At 32.1% G+C, this 17,864-nt stretch overlaps 1 protein-coding gene across 2 annotated transcripts; it reads right to left on the bottom strand.

The window, feature by feature from the left end:
• Positions 1-467: 467 nt before the first annotated feature.
• Positions 468-11,739, bottom strand: LOC127705493 (17-beta-hydroxysteroid dehydrogenase 14-like). 2 transcript variants are annotated; one of them, XM_052209819.1, is made up of 9 exons: positions 11,576-11,739; positions 11,411-11,449; positions 9,633-9,730; positions 8,456-8,522; positions 6,069-6,160; positions 3,882-3,986; positions 3,223-3,290; positions 1,634-1,730; positions 468-758 (listed from the first exon to the last, which is right to left on the bottom strand). In XM_052209819.1, exons 1-9 carry the CDS (start codon positions 11,658-11,660, stop codon positions 579-581), a joined length of 831 nt encoding a protein of 276 aa, XP_052065779.1. In that variant the 5' UTR covers positions 11,661-11,739; the 3' UTR covers positions 468-578. The 2 variants fall into 2 exon arrangements, with proteins under 2 accessions (XP_052065779.1, XP_052065780.1); XM_052209820.1 differs by lacking the exon at positions 11,411-11,449.
• Between the last annotated feature and the right edge of the window lie 6,125 nt (positions 11,740-17,864).

Below are 17,864 nucleotides of genomic sequence, written 5' to 3'. Positions count from 1 at the left end.
AACTCTGAAATATAAAATCTAATATTTATAAAAATCGAAAGGGAGCTTAAGTCAATAGATATAAACAATTCACCAAAAGTTTCATGCAAATTGGTTAAAGCGTTTTTCAGTTATTGTCCGACATGTTGACGACGGACGGACAACGGTATAACATTATACGTCCCGTAAACGGGCGTATAAAAAGTGTGGGAATCCATTTTTATATCAATACACAGTTTGTGCCAAATTTCTCAAGCGAAAGATGCTTTTAAATACTTTCGTAATTCCTATCAACTGCTTGAATTTGATATCTTACATTTTCACATTAATTCATAATTTTGGTTTAGAAAGGAACTATATGCAAGTGTATATCTAAAATTTAGTAACTGTTCGACCTCTCGTTTCTTATTTTAAGAGCAAATAACATGTCAAAAGTTGGCAGTAGAGGAATCATGGCGTTTAAACTTTCTGCAAGTAATAAAACATCATTCATTTCATGATTTGTCTTTAATTCAGAATTCTGCATCTTCTTAATATCTCGAGTGATAACATAAACCAAGCATGGCTGGATCAAAAACCAATGACGTAGCATTTATTCTTTATTTCAGACTATCTTTGTAGTTTGCTGATGTTTTCTGTTTTCTCATCATTTTATTGCCATAATTCAGTTCAGCTCCTGCACTCAGATTAAGTTCTATTCCGGTACAGAATGTTGCGTCAGACGCTAAAAATAAACATGCTTGTCCAACTTCCTCTATTGTTCCTAATCGTCCCAGTAACTGAAATAAAACATAAAGTTGTCAGATAAAAATAAGAATATGTCGTATAATTACCAATGAGACAACTCTCCACCAGAGACCAAATGACATAGAAGTTAACAACTATAGGTCATCGTATACGGCCTTCAACAATGAGCAAGAGTGATGTAATAGACTTTTACTTAGAAAACTGACAATAAAAATTACAAAAAAGAACCTCAAAAAAATAAGTCAAGGGCCAGCAGACCCTGTCGGGAAGGCATGTGCATGTTACAATAATTGTATAGACAAATTTAGTGAACTTTATCCTTACGAATGATAAGAATCTGAAAATTAATGTTGGTTAATGTACCACGAAAATAATGCCAGAGTCAGGTTAACCATGTCAGGATAACCACGGCAATGATTCTATTGAACAGTATAGTTGACCTGGTACTAAAGTATGCGAGTCCTAACCACGAAAACCGAACACTGATGATCAACCAGGAAAATTTAGTCAAGTTCAGGTGAACCCTATGCATTTTTATGCATTCATTGCAAAAAAAAAAGGAGGTCAAGCTAGGACAATAGATTTATGTCAGATGTCCATTTAAGAACATTTTGCATCATCATAATCAGTGCTTCTGCTCTTTGAAATGTAAAAATGTAAATACAGTTTTACGCTGGATAAGCATGCATAATTCTTGTAAACCAGTGGTCAGATATTATTGTTTGCATTAATTAAGAGGAGTAGAATAAATGTAGATTTTGCATTTACGCCTTCATTGTTTTTAAGAAATGCAATGGAAAAAATATTGTCCTGAGTGATCCTTTCTAAGAAAAAGATTAATGGTATTTATTGCGTAAAAACCATCGCGTATAATTTCTAAGCCTTTAATTGTCAAAAAATAGTATACCTGATTGTTCGCACACATTTGTTTAGCTTCCAATGGGTTCGGAACAGATTTCAGCACATCGTCTAAAAGTGGGGTCCATATAGCTGATGGTGCTACCCTAATACCAAATAAAAGATATTTCACATAAACAAAACGTCCAGAAAGCGGCTATAAAAACCATATAATTAAATCAAAAAATATCATGTAAGGTTGCTTTATGTATGGTTTTCAGAAAAAAACATAACAACATTTTAAAAAATTTAGAAGTAATTGTTTATTAACAGTTAGCTGGTTAAACTTTTTAAACTGTCATTATTGTGCTGGTATAATTTTATGGTATTAAATACACTAATACGTATATAGCTTTGGACGAACATAAAAGTATCGTTTATCACATCGTTTGTCACGAAGGCTTGCATTCAAAGTTCCATGAAGAACAACTGTATATAAAACTTAGTTGATACCCAAACAACAGCGTAAAGAAAGAGGGGGGATGTAGAAATAGTCTTCAGGTGACTGTGCACGAACAATTTCACTAAAAAACAACAACACAGTTTTATAACCAGGAATACGGACCGTCCATTAAAACGGTAGCAATATCAAGTGCTCTGGAAGGGTCAGATTTTCTACATGGCTCCTGTTTTTTTTTTATTGTTTAAAGTTGATTTGATTGTTTGAGGTTTAATCCACCATTTTCTACATAAGGAAATGCCTGTACCAAGCCAGGAGTGTGACAGTTGTTTTCCATTCGTTTGATGTGTTTGAGCTTTTGAATTTGCCATTTGATAAGGGACTTTCCGTTTTGAATTTTCCTTGGAGTTCGGTATTTTTGTTATTTTACTTTTTGCTTAGCGTCCAGTGGCAAACATTTCAAGCATGTCCAGGACGATGTTTAAAGTTGATAATGGACCAATATTGGTATGGATTGATCCCTTAAAAATGGGAAGTATGTCTACGATCACGTTTTACTCGAAATAAAAATATACCCCACATAATGTTAAAATAATCGAATTACGGATTGTACCACCCAACCAAATGGAATTTATCCCTTTTCAACTGTCAACGTATAATCTACAATCAAAACTACTTAATAAGCCTTTACTTTCTAGAATTTGAAAAGTAGAAAGTCTTTGTTAAAGAAATATTATACTCAATTAGACATTAAGCAACAATTAAAATTATAGAGAGACAGACAACACAAAGGCCAAGGGAAAACTAAACATAAAACAAACGTCTACTATTTACTATAAAGAAAACTAAAGATGGAGCAACACTGACCCCGTCAAAACAAGGTTTAATACAATATTTTATGTTATACGCAATGTTTTATATGTATATATTGGAATGTATAATGTTATACAAGTGGTGAGACTTTAATAAAATATTGAATCTGAATCTACATGATTAAGTATCTTTGGGTCATATGATTACAAGATTTGCATAACTTATCTCGTTAGTATAAGGAATAAAAAAAATACTATTATCGATGACGATAGTCCAGTTGGGTACATCCAGACAGGAACACAATATACCCTAGGATTTATTTGTTAACACGAGGTATTGTTTTTAATATAAATATTTATTTCAGCAGCACAATTCAGCGTACTTACGAGTTGACTCGAACATTGTATTTAGCCTCATCTATCGCAAGAGCTTTTGTCATAGATGTGATTGCACCCTTTAAAATATTACAGAAATCAATAATCATTTCTTTCTCTCATTCTAACATTAATATTTTGGATTTTCTATAATGATATATCTAGTTTATGCCAGCACGGCAAACACCCGAATGTTGAACAGAAGAAAATCAAATTTTGTTTGATTAGGTATTTTTCTCTCCAGAAAATATCCTTTATCGAAATGTTACATGTATAATCTTATATTGAAGATCAGTATATTGTTAATTTTGAGTAAAAAGAACATTGCATTGTATATTTTGTTAGCTTTTCTGAATTTTGAGTCATTTATGCTCTTAACCATTGTACTTGATTTGGCTTTCCAACTGTTATGATTCAAGCGTCAATGATAAGTCTTATGCAGACGAACTGAGCGTCTGGCGTACAAAATCATAAGACTGGTATCTTTGGTGAGGTTTTAGTATGCTGTCACTATATTCATTGAACACCAGATTCTTACATCAACTAGTAGAAATGAAAATGTATCAAATTTAGCAAAATACCCCAGTTTATTCATTTAAAAAAATACTATGACATACAAAAAAAAAAGGTTGAACATTACTGTTTAGTTTGACCATTACAAATTAACTTACTTTAGTAGCTACGTATGTCACTGCCTGCTCCTGTCCGAGTTGATTCACAAGACTACTTATATTTATTATGTTTCCCTCTGTTTTGCGAAGATGTGGCAATGAATACTAAACAATGAGAAAATTAGACAATTTTTTATAACTTTAAAAAAAATATTCAGGATTTTATGGCGATGATATAAGACCAATTACATAAAACCTAAAACCTAAAACCAAGAACCTCACAGAATCATAGAAAATTAATGGCAGCGCGTACTTTGCATGCCTTGTTTTGTTTTTATCTTAAACATTATCTGGCTTTACTACTATTTGACATTTGCCATTTTCTAATGGAAACTTTGCATCACAAATTCCACCTAGATAAGACACTAGATTGCTTAGCAATGAAATTTTTAGAGCATTTGTGTACGAAATGACAACATTCCCCTTTAAATTCGTCATTTTTTTTATCTATATGAATGTCCAGGTATTCAATTTACAAAACGATATACAATACTGAATGAATATTATTAAAAGAAATACATAATGGAATTCAGAAACAAGATTTTGTATCAATCAATGTTTTCAAAATGACTTATTATATCGTTAACTAACAATAGAAACTGTAATTTTAAGTGTATTCGAAAAAAAAACCTCCAATATTATACAATTCCTGTCTTTTGATGAGACAAATGTGTGGTTTTACTGACTTTTGAAAAACTGATATTCACTGAGGCCAACGGCCGAAATGAATGTCACTAGGTTTTTCAAAATTCAATTAAACCACATATTTACCGAAACAAAAGACAGTAATTGTTTTATTCCATGTTCCGAGCGAGAAAAATATGTATAAAATAACAGTTATTTACCAAAACCAACTAAACGTCAAACATTGTATCGTTATTATACACGTAAAAGCACGCGACGTTTTGCGCGGTGAATATACTTTTTCCGCAGGTGAATATGCTTTTTTATTCAAAATCCCATTCATATAGAAAAACCTACTAAAGTTCTATCAATATGGAATAATATAAATTATTTGTTTTGGAAAGTTTTGTATGTCTATCAAAAATACGAAAAAAATGTATCAAAGTTTCTACACGTTATTGGTTTTGCACATTGATGAAGATCAATCAGTGACCTGTATTATCTGTTTTGTACATTGATGAAGATCGATCAGTGACCTGTATTATCTGTTTTGCACATTGATGAAGATCGATCAGTGACCTGTTTTATCTGTTTTGCACATTGATGAAGATCAATCAGTCACCTGTTTTATCTGTTTTGCACATTGATGAAGATCGATCAGTCACCTGTATTATCTGTTTTGCACATTGATGAAGATCGATCAGTCACCTGTATTATCAGTTTTGCACATTGATGAAGATCGATCAGTCACCTGTATTATCTGTTTTGCACATTGATGAAGATCGATCAGTCACCTGTATTATCTGTTTTGCACATTGATGAAGATCGATCAGTGACCTGTATTATCAGTTTTGCACATTGATGAAGTTCGATCAGTGACCTGTTTTATCTGTTTTGCACATTGATGAAGATCGATCGGTGACCTGTATTATCTGTTTTGCACATTGATGAAGATCGATCAGTGATCTGTATTATCTGTTTTGCACATTGATGAAGATCGATCAGTCACCTGTATTATCATTTTTGCACATTGATGAAGATCGATCAGTCACCTGTATTATCTGTTTTGCACATTGATCAAGATCGATCAGTTACCTGTATTATCAGTTTTGCACATTGATGAAGTTCGATCAGTGACCTGTTTTATCTGTTTTGCACATTGATGAAGATCGATCGGTGACCTGTATTATCTGTTTTGCACATTGATGAAGATCGATCAGTGACCTGTATTATCTGTTTTGCACATTGATGAAGATCGATCAGTGACCTGTATTATCAGTTTTACACATTGATGAAGACCGATCAGTGACCTGTAATATCTGTTTTGCACATTGATGAAGATCGATCAGTTACCTGTATTATCAGTTTTGCACATTGATGAAGATCGATTAGTGACCTGTATTACCTGTTTTGCACATTGATGAAGATCGATCAGTGACCTGTATCATCTTTCACATCTTGCTCTGTTGTCTTTGCCAGTAGTTGTCCGATTATCAATTATACCTCTTTACCTTATTTTTATATTCATGCAATCATATAACCAATTTAACCCAATCAAATTACCTTTGAGAATAGAAAGTAGTTAATGAGGTTTAAATCTAGAAGCTTTCGAAAATCTTCGGCGGAGAATTCGTCAATAGTATGCGACAGTGGGTCTAAAATAAAATTAAATATTACTGAGGCACAAAACACTACATTTTCTCTTCAAACTATTTTCAGTGATTCCATCTTTTCGGCATTTTGCGCATTTTGAAAAACATTCACAAAGCTAATTGCGTATAAATCTTTGAATTTAGTCTGTAGCAATACGATACTATGGGCAATTTCTATATCTCAATATTGTTTGTTAGAAAGCTTGAATACAGATTTAACCGAAATGACAATTAACCAATCAATTCAATCGATAGAAATCCCAAGGATTGACTGGGATATAGAAATATGGTCATCCCTTATACCTCTCCCGCCCGGATGGAATTGGGACGTTAAGGTCCGTAGGTGGCCTGTTGCAATGCAAATTTTCTGTCCTCTATCGAATATACTCTAATTTTTCGAAGGAAATCAATCCCAGACAGTTAACACATTTTTCAGAAGCTATCGTTTCATCAATGGTTAATTTGTTTTTGTTCTGAATATGCATGAACTGCCACTCGACATTAAGCAAACAACAATATATCCTGAATATGCATAACTACTTGCCACTGGACGTTAAGTAAACAACAATCAATAAATCAATTAATCTGTAAATCAATCGATACAAATGTATGTAAAAAAAATTCCACTTGTTAAAATTTGTAAACGGAGGTTCTTGGTTGGAAAAGAATATGAAATCTGAGATTATTTTATGAAAAAAACAGACGTTCTATTGTTCACGAAAACCACATACGACATTATAAGATTGATTATTGGCAATCTGTAAGGGATCTATTGACCAACATTGGTTGTTGACCTGTCGAAAAAAGCAAGTACTATAAGAATGTCACTTAAGATCTTTAAATATATATATACGGCTAAATATGTGACAACTTTACGACAGTCTTTCTCCATCAGTGCTTAAACAGGACTAACACCATAATTTATAATATATATCGTTAGCCCAATAATATTAGATCGGCAACATTCTAGTTCTTCCCTCAGCGGTTTCGAACCCCTACATTTGAGACATCGTGGCAACACCACCTGAAATGTTTCTAGCGCCCTGGACCACTCGACCAACTAAGCTATCTAAAATATAGCTTTCGGTGGTTGTTGAGTAGTGCCTTTCCTCGTCGGCTTTATCTACTGTAGGGTTGTAACACAGTACAAGATGTATAGTGGCAAGTTGATGGTATACCTTGCAGATCAGCTTTTTTTTTTTTTGCCTGTCGCAAAGGATGATAATATGATTTACAATGCCGTCACATCAAAGTTTAATTTTATTATATACGTCTAAATATATATGTGACAACTTTACGACAGACGTTGTCCGTCGGATAACCGGTGGTTATACAGGGCTAACACAATAATTCATAAATATATCGTCTCAAAGTTATCCCAACAATATTAGATCTGCAAATTGTTTTTTTCTTCCCTCAGCGAAATTCGAACCCTTGCATCTGAGACATCGTGGCAACACCGACTGCACTGTGTCCAGCGCCCATATAAGAATAGGGGAATGTGGTGTGATTAACCATTGACAAAACACGTAGGTAAATGATATTGGACAAATTGGATTTATTACCCAGAGCTCTGAAAGTCTATTTTTTAGTTTCGTACTGAAATGATAATAAAACCTACTCACTTTATATTTTAATATATTTGTCCTCACCCCTCCCCATCCAAATAAGTACGGGTTGGTGACGTATTTTTGGTAGCTTTGTTTCATTCACAATTGTCTAAACTCGGTTTAATCTTGGAATAATAAACAAACTTCTATTTTTGATGATGGTATGATGCTGACTTACAGAAGTCTTTCTTGTGATTGTTTTTATTGTTTGAATGTCCCATTGGCAATTTTTTAACACTTTTCATTGACAAATACCCATCTTTTTCTTATATTCGTTAAAGTTAAAATCCCTCTAACCTTTAAATAAATAAACCTACCCTCAGTAAAATGTGAAACGAATACCGATCATCCTCCTAAATCCAGATATTTTAGAAACATACACATTGGTTTGTTAGGTTCCATACGATGCAAAGTATTAGGACATCCTAAACTGGTTTAAATATTTTATTTCGAATACCTTATATTCAAATTATTTTTAAAGATACTTTTTTTCCAAGTACCTTATAAGAAAATTATTTTTAAAGATACTTTTTTTTTAATACCTTATATGCAAATTATTTTTGAAAATTTTTGTTTTGTTATACCTTGTATGCAAATTATTTGAATAGTTTTTTTTAAAGGAAAATAAGGGGTCAATCTTTATACTGGTACCTGTATGTAAAACAAATAAATGACCACAAAAACTCACGTGTTCCAGCGTTGTTAATCAAACAATCTATTCTACCAAACTTTTCAACTGTTTTCTCTACTATATTCTTGAAAATAAATAATAAAAAGGTTCGTAGATACATATATATAAGTATTTCCGTTAGATACCTTTTTCAATGAAATAGGAATGGAGTTTCAGGTTTTATCCTACATTCACTGACATAATATAGACTGGAACAAATAATGTCAATATATATTTTCAAACACTCGCGACAGGCTTTTACGATTAGCAACTTGGTAATTCATAGGCATCCATGGTTCTTCTTTGTTTTCTCTTTCTTGTATTTTAAAGACCATTAAAAAAACGCCAATAAAGAAATATATTGAAATTAGTCAGGTACATTCAAAATAATTTTACAGTTGTTTACAATAACATCCACTTCATTTCGTCTATGGTAGATACTTGTCTCATTTGAAACCATTCTATATTTCCTTATGTTTATATATAAACATTCATTTAGATGTACATTCTACCCTTTGTGAGCTTTCTCTGTTTATACATTACCGAAAAGAAGTATTAGCAAACCATGAAGACAACAGTTTACTTTTCTCATTCTTTCACGTGTAATTATTGCACACAATCATGCAAGCAAAGTAAAATCTGTTAAGATTATTGAATTCAATAGTCAGAGAGAGACTTATACATACACGTTCACTATAATTTAAAAAAAAAAACTGTGTGGCTAAATAAATTCTTTAAGGATGTTTGCTACTCTCTGTTTTTGACTTTTTGTCTGATATTCCAAATCCTCTAGTTTTATCCATCCAAGTAGTGCCAATAAATATTTTGCCCTCTAACCCCTACTTTTCTTTTCATTATTTTATAATATATAGTTAAAAAAACATTTTAGAAAATCTTTTTAAAATCCTTGTTATTTTTTCATAGTTTTTGAAAGAAAAAGGGTGCCAATGTTAAATTTATGAAAAATCTAGAGAGAATCATTTCCCGCCAAATTTTCAATTGATTATATCTAAAAAAAACAAGGACACGGACCTGTCATTTTTTTTTAAGTTCCGTTATTTATATATTATCAATTTATAACAGTTTTTTAAAAAGCTTGTTATTTTGAAACAGAGGAGCGAACATCCTTAAATGTTTTGTGTGTTCCCCCGTGTTCTCTGCCAATGATTAATTTTGTTACTATATTTGTGCCCACCTTGATATCTGATTCTTGTGTAACATCGCCATATATGAACAACGCTTTTCCTGGTCCATTTGAGTTTAAGTTTCTCTCCAAGTCCTGACCTTCCGTATCTACAATTCATATTCTTCGTTATATTTATCTCCAAAATATTTTGTTTGTGTCTATCGTTTATCTACATTTGAACGTGAAATAGTGGCTACCCCTAGTCACATCTATATAATCACAAAATTTCTTTATTTTGCATACCCATTAGTTACTTCTTAGTGATTTATTCGCAGATCGCTGTCTTTATTTTGTTTGTCACGGTACTACAAAAGTATCTTTTAAAAATTGGAGATTTTGAGTAACCTTTTCTACTAATTTGTTAATCTTTATTGACGACCAGTTTGGTTTTCTTGTCATTTTCTCCAGAGACACAAATGACGCTTTTCCCGGATGTTACAATCCTCAACGCACATGCAGTTATTACCTCTAAAAATAAAGACCTAATCTAAAGAAATAACGAAAGCACAGATTTACGAACACCTAATCGCAAGTTTATTCGCAAACGTACGAATTTTTTTAAATGATAGCATGGCTTTCTAATATTTTGGTTTGAGTATTCCTAATGAATGTTATTTCAGAAAAGCGCTTGTCGTTGGGACGCATGAAATTTATAAAATTGAGACCAAATGAAATAGAAGTTAGCAATATTTTTCTCTGGCAAGTACATAAATGCTGAAGATATGTTTGAGGTGGAAATACTTTTTCCTGCATACATTGATATGACACAGGTTTTTAATGGGTTTAAAATTCAAAATGTTCTGCTCTGTTGAACCATTAAAACCACATCATAATAATACATTCACCTTATCAAATGCATATATATGAGACGATCATGTCATTTTGTAAAGTTACGCTTCGCATGTTATGTGTTGTGGAGACATGCATCGCTAAACTGTTAAACTTAAAAGACAAATAAAAAAATAAAATACTACAAGCTTTAATTCATACACATTCTAAAAATAATTTCATTACAAGTGTAAATTACATTTTCTGAAGAAAAAAAGAAGGTATTTTGTTGTAACATTAGTACATTTTAAATTTGTGTTCAAATAGGCTGTTAGAAATTACTCAACGCCAATATTATAATATATGTGTACTTTACAAATTAATGCGTATGTTAATCAAAAAGTCGCCATCGAATACTCCTTAAATCAATATACAAAGAGATCCATTACTCTGCTATTTCAACAAATCTGTCATAAAAACTTGACAGGGTGCTTTCTTTCAGTATTTACTGGATAAATATGCAATAAGCCTTTTAGACAGGGAAAGTAACAGCCCCCCCCCCCCCCCACCCCCAAATAAGACTGGACTTCTCGTATCTAGTCACATATACATAGACAGCATCATAACTAAAAAGTGACAAAATAAAACAGCTTGAAAATCTTAGGCTAACGTATGCAATCCTTTTGGAGGTACAACCCCGTTTGGTGGATATTTATAGAATTTACGCACCTAGTCACAATAACATGAATAACACATGTTACGATATATAATTTAGCCGATTCCGAAAGTAAAGTCCTGTCTAAGATTAGGAAGACACCGGCTTGATTTACTATGTGTGCATTATGATGCATACCACTGAAATGCCATATGTGCAGTTAAAATGTGTACCATGTATTTATATTAAGTATCATCATAAAGATTACCGGCGTTTTGTTTTGCCATATTCAACTCTTCTAGCTATGATACTATAATCTAATATTACCAGACAAGTACATATTAACATGTTTTATTATACGAACCGTCATTCGAACAGAAGACGACTTTTGCACCATTCTCAACTGTAAAATCAAATAGGTTTAAATTACAAGTGGGATGTATTACTTTTACATAGAGTTATGAAACTGTACACACAAAATCATATAGTATTGTTTAATAGTTTTAAATGTAAAATTTGTAGAGCTTACCGAATACATCTACACATCCTTTACCAATACCTCTTGATCCGCCTGTGATTAATGCAACTTTTTCCTTATATCGCAGACTTGTCATTCTTTATTTAGTAAATATTATACGATGTAAACTCACATGTATATTGATTTATAGACATACACAGCACGCATATAAAACACACATCTTACAGGTAACTTCTTATCTTTTTATTATTTTTGTGATGTATCATGTATGCCATCAACCCCAATGGGGTATAATTGTGCATTATTTCAATAATATAATAATAATAATAATAAAAACTTTATTTAAAGAGGGTAAAATCAATTAGTACAATACTTATCTCCCCTAATGCCCTCTGAATAACTCAAAATATAATAATATAATATATAAACAAGTCTAAATTGAAAACAACGTTCAAACCTATGATTGCGTTGGATAAAAACCGCAATTTTTATACGTGTGCATGCAAAACATATTTCTTGGTAGAGGGGTCTAAATACAGCACAAACAACATTTTCCAAAAGATAAAAAAATTGAAAAAGTATATTTTAAGAAAACGCACTTGACTAGCAGGTCGAACAACGGATGTTCTTAAACCCGGCTGACTGCCATGGCGATTGCCAAATAAACGGATCACCAGATGTAACAAAATGGATCTTAATTTCTAATTTAATGCCAAACAGAAAACAATAAACTTGCGGAAAAGATGGTATACCGCAAACAAAAGGTGCAAAAATTAGTACACCATATGCGGATTTCGACAATTAATGTCTCTTCAGTGATGTAAGGAATCGAAACGGTATTTGGAAGGCCATATAATTTACCTCAATTTTGGATAGACTCTTGAATTTTGAAGAGTCGAAATAGGATGAACGGATCATATAAACCTGAAGGCAAATATAATACAAGCCCAAAAAAAAAGATATAAACAAGTCTAAATTGAAAACAACGTTCAAACCTATGATTGTGTTGGATAAAAACCGCAATTTTTATACGTGTGCATGCAAAACAAATTTCTTGGTAGAGGGGTCTAAATACAGCACAAACAACATTTTCCAAAAGACCAAAAAAGTGAAAAAGTATATTTTAACAAAACGCATTTAACTAGCAGGTCGAACAACGGATGTTATTAAACCCTGCTGACTGCCATTGGCGATTGCCAAATAAACGGATCACCAGATGTAACAAATGGATCTTAATTATTAATTTAATACCAAACAGAATACAATAAGCTGGCGGAAAAGATGGTATAACGCAAACGAAAGGTGCAAAAATTAGTACACCATATCCGGATTTCGACAATTAATGTCTCTTTAGTGATGTAAGGAATCGAAACGGTATTTGGAAGGCCATATAATTTACCTCAATTTTGGATAGACTCTTGAATTTTGAAGAGTCGAAATAGGATGAACGGATCATATAAACCCGAAGGCAAATATAATACAAGCCCAAACGAAAAAATATAAACAAGTCTAAATTGAAAACAACGTTTATATAGATTAGACCGTTGGTTTTTCCGTTTGAATGGTTTTACAGTAGTAATTTTTGGTGCCCTTTTTAGCTTGCTGTTCGGTGTGAGCCAAGGCTCCGTGTTGAAGACCGTACTTTGACCTATAATGGTTTACTTTTATACATTTTGACTTGGATGGAGAGTTGTCTCATTGGCACTCATACCACATCTTCTTATATCTATTCAAACATATGATTGCGTTGGATAAAAACCGCAATTTTTATACGTGTGCATGCAAAACAAATTTCTTGGTAGAGGGGTCTAAATACAGCACAAACAACCGCCAAATAAACGGATCACCAGATGTAACAAATGGATCTTAATTATAAATTTAATACCAAACAGAAAACAATAAACTTGCGGAAAAGATGGTATACCGCAAACAAAAGGTGCAAAAATTAGTACACCAATATTACATACACATACATACAGCTTTTTTTGCAAAACAAATGGTGAAAAACATACAGATTCGTTTCATGAACATATTGTCTTAATGATGTACAAGACAAATATATGGTTTTTTTTTAAATATAGATAAATTTCTGTGATTATTATTATTTGGTTGGTTTTACATGTTTGTTTATGAATCTGATAATTAGCCTTTTTGTTCTAGAAACAAGAATTATGATACCTTTGTTTGAACTGTTCTATCTTTTTTATTTCTACAGGAATACTGTTCCAAAGAACAGTACCTGAATATTGAAATGTCTTTTTCATAAAATTTGTTCTCTGACGTGGTATGAAAAGACAATTATTGTCTGATGAACGCAAAGAATATCTTGCATTGGCATTTTGGTTATTGTTAAATAATTGACACAGATAATCAGGTGCAATACTATTTACACACTTATACATTAATACTCCTTTGTGATATAGGATTCTTTTTTGAAAAGTTAACCATCCTAATTGTTTGAATAAAGTTTTTGACGGTGTATCATATGCTTTGTTAAGAATGATTCTGGCTGCCCTTTTTTTGTAAAAATTTTGGCTGCCCTTTTTTTGTAAAAATTTTAACATTTTTTCCATATTTGAATTACTCGTTTCTGTCCATATTGTACAGCAATTATCAAAGAGAGGAAGTACATATCCATTATAAAATTAACATAAACCTTTTTGTGGAATATAATGCTTCAATCGATTTAGTAAACCTAGTCTAGTTGAAATTACACAGTACATACTTTGTTTATTTGTTGATTCCATGAAAGACAATCATCGATTAAAATGCCAAATAATTTTTCACTGTTTACATTTTGTAAAAGAATTCCACTGTATTCTATCTTCAATGTTTCTTGTATGCTTTGAAGCTTCCTATGTGATCCAACCAACATAGATTTGGATTTTTTAATATTTAAAATTATATCATTATTTTCACACCATATTTTATAAAGTTGCTATTTCGTCAATAAACATAATAGATATAATCAGACTGATATATCCAGTCGAAATAAAAGAACAGAGTTCCGATGTCCCCCGCGTTGCACGGCATATTTTATCTATCCAAGGTACAAGGGCAATAACTAAAAAAACCCGCTTTTTTAACTTTAAAACTGTTATAGAGAAATGAAGGCTTCAGAGCAAATAGAATGCGATTTCTGTTATAATTATTATTTCCAAGGGGCATAACTCGTTAAAAAGAATATTTGACCAGCACTTATTTTCAAACGTGTCAAAGACATTGCTGATATAAACATATGATATAAATTTCATAAAATTCTGGCAAGAATTGTACACATAAGAGCGCTAACAATGCAATTTTCCGTATAATTAATGTTTCGAAGGGTCATAACTCTTTTAAAAATAATTGATCGGCACTGTTTTTCGAACTCGTCCAAGCCGTTGCTGATATAAACATATGATATAAGTTTCATAAAATTCTGGCAAGAATTGTACACATGAGAGTGCTAACGATGCAATTTTCCATATAACTAATCATGCTTCTAAGGGACATAGTTCTTTTATAAATAATTGATAGGCACTGTTTTTCGAACTCGTCCAAGCCATTGCTGATATAAACCTATGATATAAGTTTCATAAAGATCTGACAAGAATTGTACACGTGAGAGCGCTAACAAGACCGGACGGACGGACGGACGCCCGCTATTTCTATGTCCCCCGCAACGCGTTGCGCGGGGACAATTAAATAAAAGAAATGGAACTCTTTATTACAATGTAGAGAAAGTAAAAATTGCCAAGTTTGTTTGAATATTTGAATTGTTTACATCTGTTTCTATGGGCCTTAAAAATTTAATGTAAGTGCATAATTAAGGATTTTTTGTATCTGATATATACGTGTTCATACTTAAAATATAGTATGGAGCTTCGAGATATTTGTAAACTTTTAATTTTAAGACAATCTTCACAAAAAAGTCGATTTTGATTGGTGCAAATACATGTCAATTCCGCCGAAAATAATTCTACAGAAAGATAAAAGATTGATCATTTATTTGCATCAACAGTTTTTTTGGGAAACAATTCTAAAAATAGGCAATCATCTCATCGAAAAGAGAAGAGGTAAACCTTTGAGTTGACTGTTTAGTCTAAATTTCAAAAAATATTTGATACATCATCTAGCTTCAGATTTAATTATTTTGACATATTTAGACTACATGTTGATTTATTAATATTAAAAATTCACTGTACCAAGAAATGGAGTATATGGGTCAAGTGAAATACCTTTCTAATGAGTCATAACAACAAAGAAGTTGTGTTTGAATAACAAACAATAAAAGTTTCCTGCTACCAAAAACGTTAAAGTTTGAGGTGTATTTCTTACTTGTATTGTATTTTATTTTTCGTTCACTCATTTTCGATAACAATTTTGGCATATTTTAATATTTCAAAGTTTTGCAAAATTTGTGTTTGTTATCAGGAAAAAAAAACTATGATAAAGACTAAATTTATGATTGAGTCGTTGTTTAATTTTTTGGGGGACTATTTACATTTATTCTGTGCAACTTAAAAAAACACGAGAAAATGCCAAAAACCCTACAAACGTATATAATACGTATGCAACGATCCAGATTTTTACCAATCTCTGAGGAAATTTTGCAAATTGTGTACTATATAATGTTTTCAAACCCTTTACATCATATGCTATGTTGTGAAAGGAGTACATTGTTTTGTTACGTATTATGTCTGGAAAACGATTTTTTTGTGTGTTACTTTTTCTTTTTGCAGTGTTTTGGTTTTTTCATTCTTTTTAAGAAAACGTCAATGAGACAGCAAGCCAACTACAGAAATAACCGAAAGACATCTAGAGGGAGACGTTTATTCTTCAACAATAGACAGGTGTCCTATCAATATGTCTTATAAGTGCTATCAGATTTGTATATTATTTTTATCAGCCAGCAGTGTACACGGATAGTGAAGTGTATATATATAATAGAAGGAGAATCAGATGTTGGTTATACGTCAATGGAACAGCCCAACGACAGAAATAACAAAAATAAACATCTTGATGCAGACATATAGTCTTCGACAAATGAACAGGTGACCATGCAATATGTCTCTCTCTTAATTGTCTCGATTCCATGAAGGAGATATACAAACTCAACAGAAACAATCAAAGATCTGCTATTAACACTCAATTCTATAAATAAAGGGGTGGGGCATTACGATATCACATACGACCACTAACGACAATGTTCCTGATGTGGAACACACATACGTTAAAGAAAATGTAACGAGGTTAAATTAAAGTTTTTTTTTCATATTTCAACCATCCCCCTTTTATCTTATAACTTTAACAGGAGAGAAAAATGGATTAGTTTTATCTGAGAATTGATCCCGTCGCCGCAACGTACGGATTTCACTCATTCCTAACGAGGACTAAGTTCCCAACAGAGCTAGACTGTAATTACTAGACTGTGGTTAGATAACAGATGTTGCAATGCAAACTTATATGTAAATAGATATAAGAAGATGTGGTATGAGTGCCAATGAGACAACTCTCCATCCAAGTAAAAATTTATAAAAGTAATCCATTATAGGTCACAGTACGGTCTTCAACACGGAGCCTTGACTCACACCAAACAGTAAGCTATAAAGGGCCCCAAAAAATTACTAGTGTAAAACCCTTCAAACGGGAAAACCAACGGTCTAATCTATATAAAAAACGAGAAACGAGAAACACTTATGAACCACATCAACAAACGACAACTACTGAACATCAGATTCCTGACTTAGGACAGGTGCAAACAAATGCAGCGGGTTTAAACGTTTTAATGGTACCAAACCTTCGCCCTTTTTCTGAAACAATAGTGTAACATCACAACATAGAAAGACACACTATAAAATATCAACTGAAATAGCTTAACTAAATCAAAGGACATATTAACACCATTGAACATACACTGAACAAATAAATTTGACCTATGACACAATGTAAATACAAAATAAATAAACTAAGGGAAGAATAATAAAAAGATTGTTTCATGAAAAAGGTATAGTAATACGGAAATATTTCAAAGTTTTGCAAAATTTGTGTTTGTTATCAGGAAAAAACTATGATAAAGACTCAATTTATGATTAGGTTGTTGTTTAAATTTTTTGGGGTATATTTAATATGTTTAGATCACAACTTCAAAAAAGATGAAAAATGCCAAAAACCCTACAAACGTATATAACGATCCAGATTTTTACCAATACCTTCTCTGAGGAAATTTTGCAAATTGTGTACTATATATATATAAGGTTTTCAAACCCTTTACATCGTATGCTTACCTGTGAAAGGAGTAGCTTGTTTTGTTACGTATTATGTCTGGAAAACGATTTTTTTGTGTTTTACTTTTTCG

This window comes from Mytilus californianus, unplaced genomic scaffold, assembly GCF_021869535.1.
Source record: "Mytilus californianus isolate M0D057914Y unplaced genomic scaffold, xbMytCali1.0.p SCAF_6, whole genome shotgun sequence".
NCBI classification, from domain to species: domain Eukaryota; kingdom Metazoa; phylum Mollusca; class Bivalvia; order Mytilida; family Mytilidae; genus Mytilus; species Mytilus californianus.
Note: the sequence above shows the minus strand (reverse complement) of the source record. Positions and strands in the feature narration are given on the sequence as shown.

Coding starts and splice junctions, on each gene's coding strand:
- LOC127705493 (XM_052209819.1), bottom strand. CDS start 11,660: ATGACAAGTCTGCGATATAAGGAAAAAGTTGCATTAATCACAGGCGGA. Junction 3,987..6,068: donor ACTACTTTCTATTCTCAAAG/GTAATTTGATTG, acceptor CTCATTGTTTAG/TATTCATTGCCACATCTTCG. Junction 759..1,633: donor AAATGTGTGCGAACAATCAG/GTATACTATTTT, acceptor GTTTTATTTCAG/TTACTGGGACGATTAGGAAC.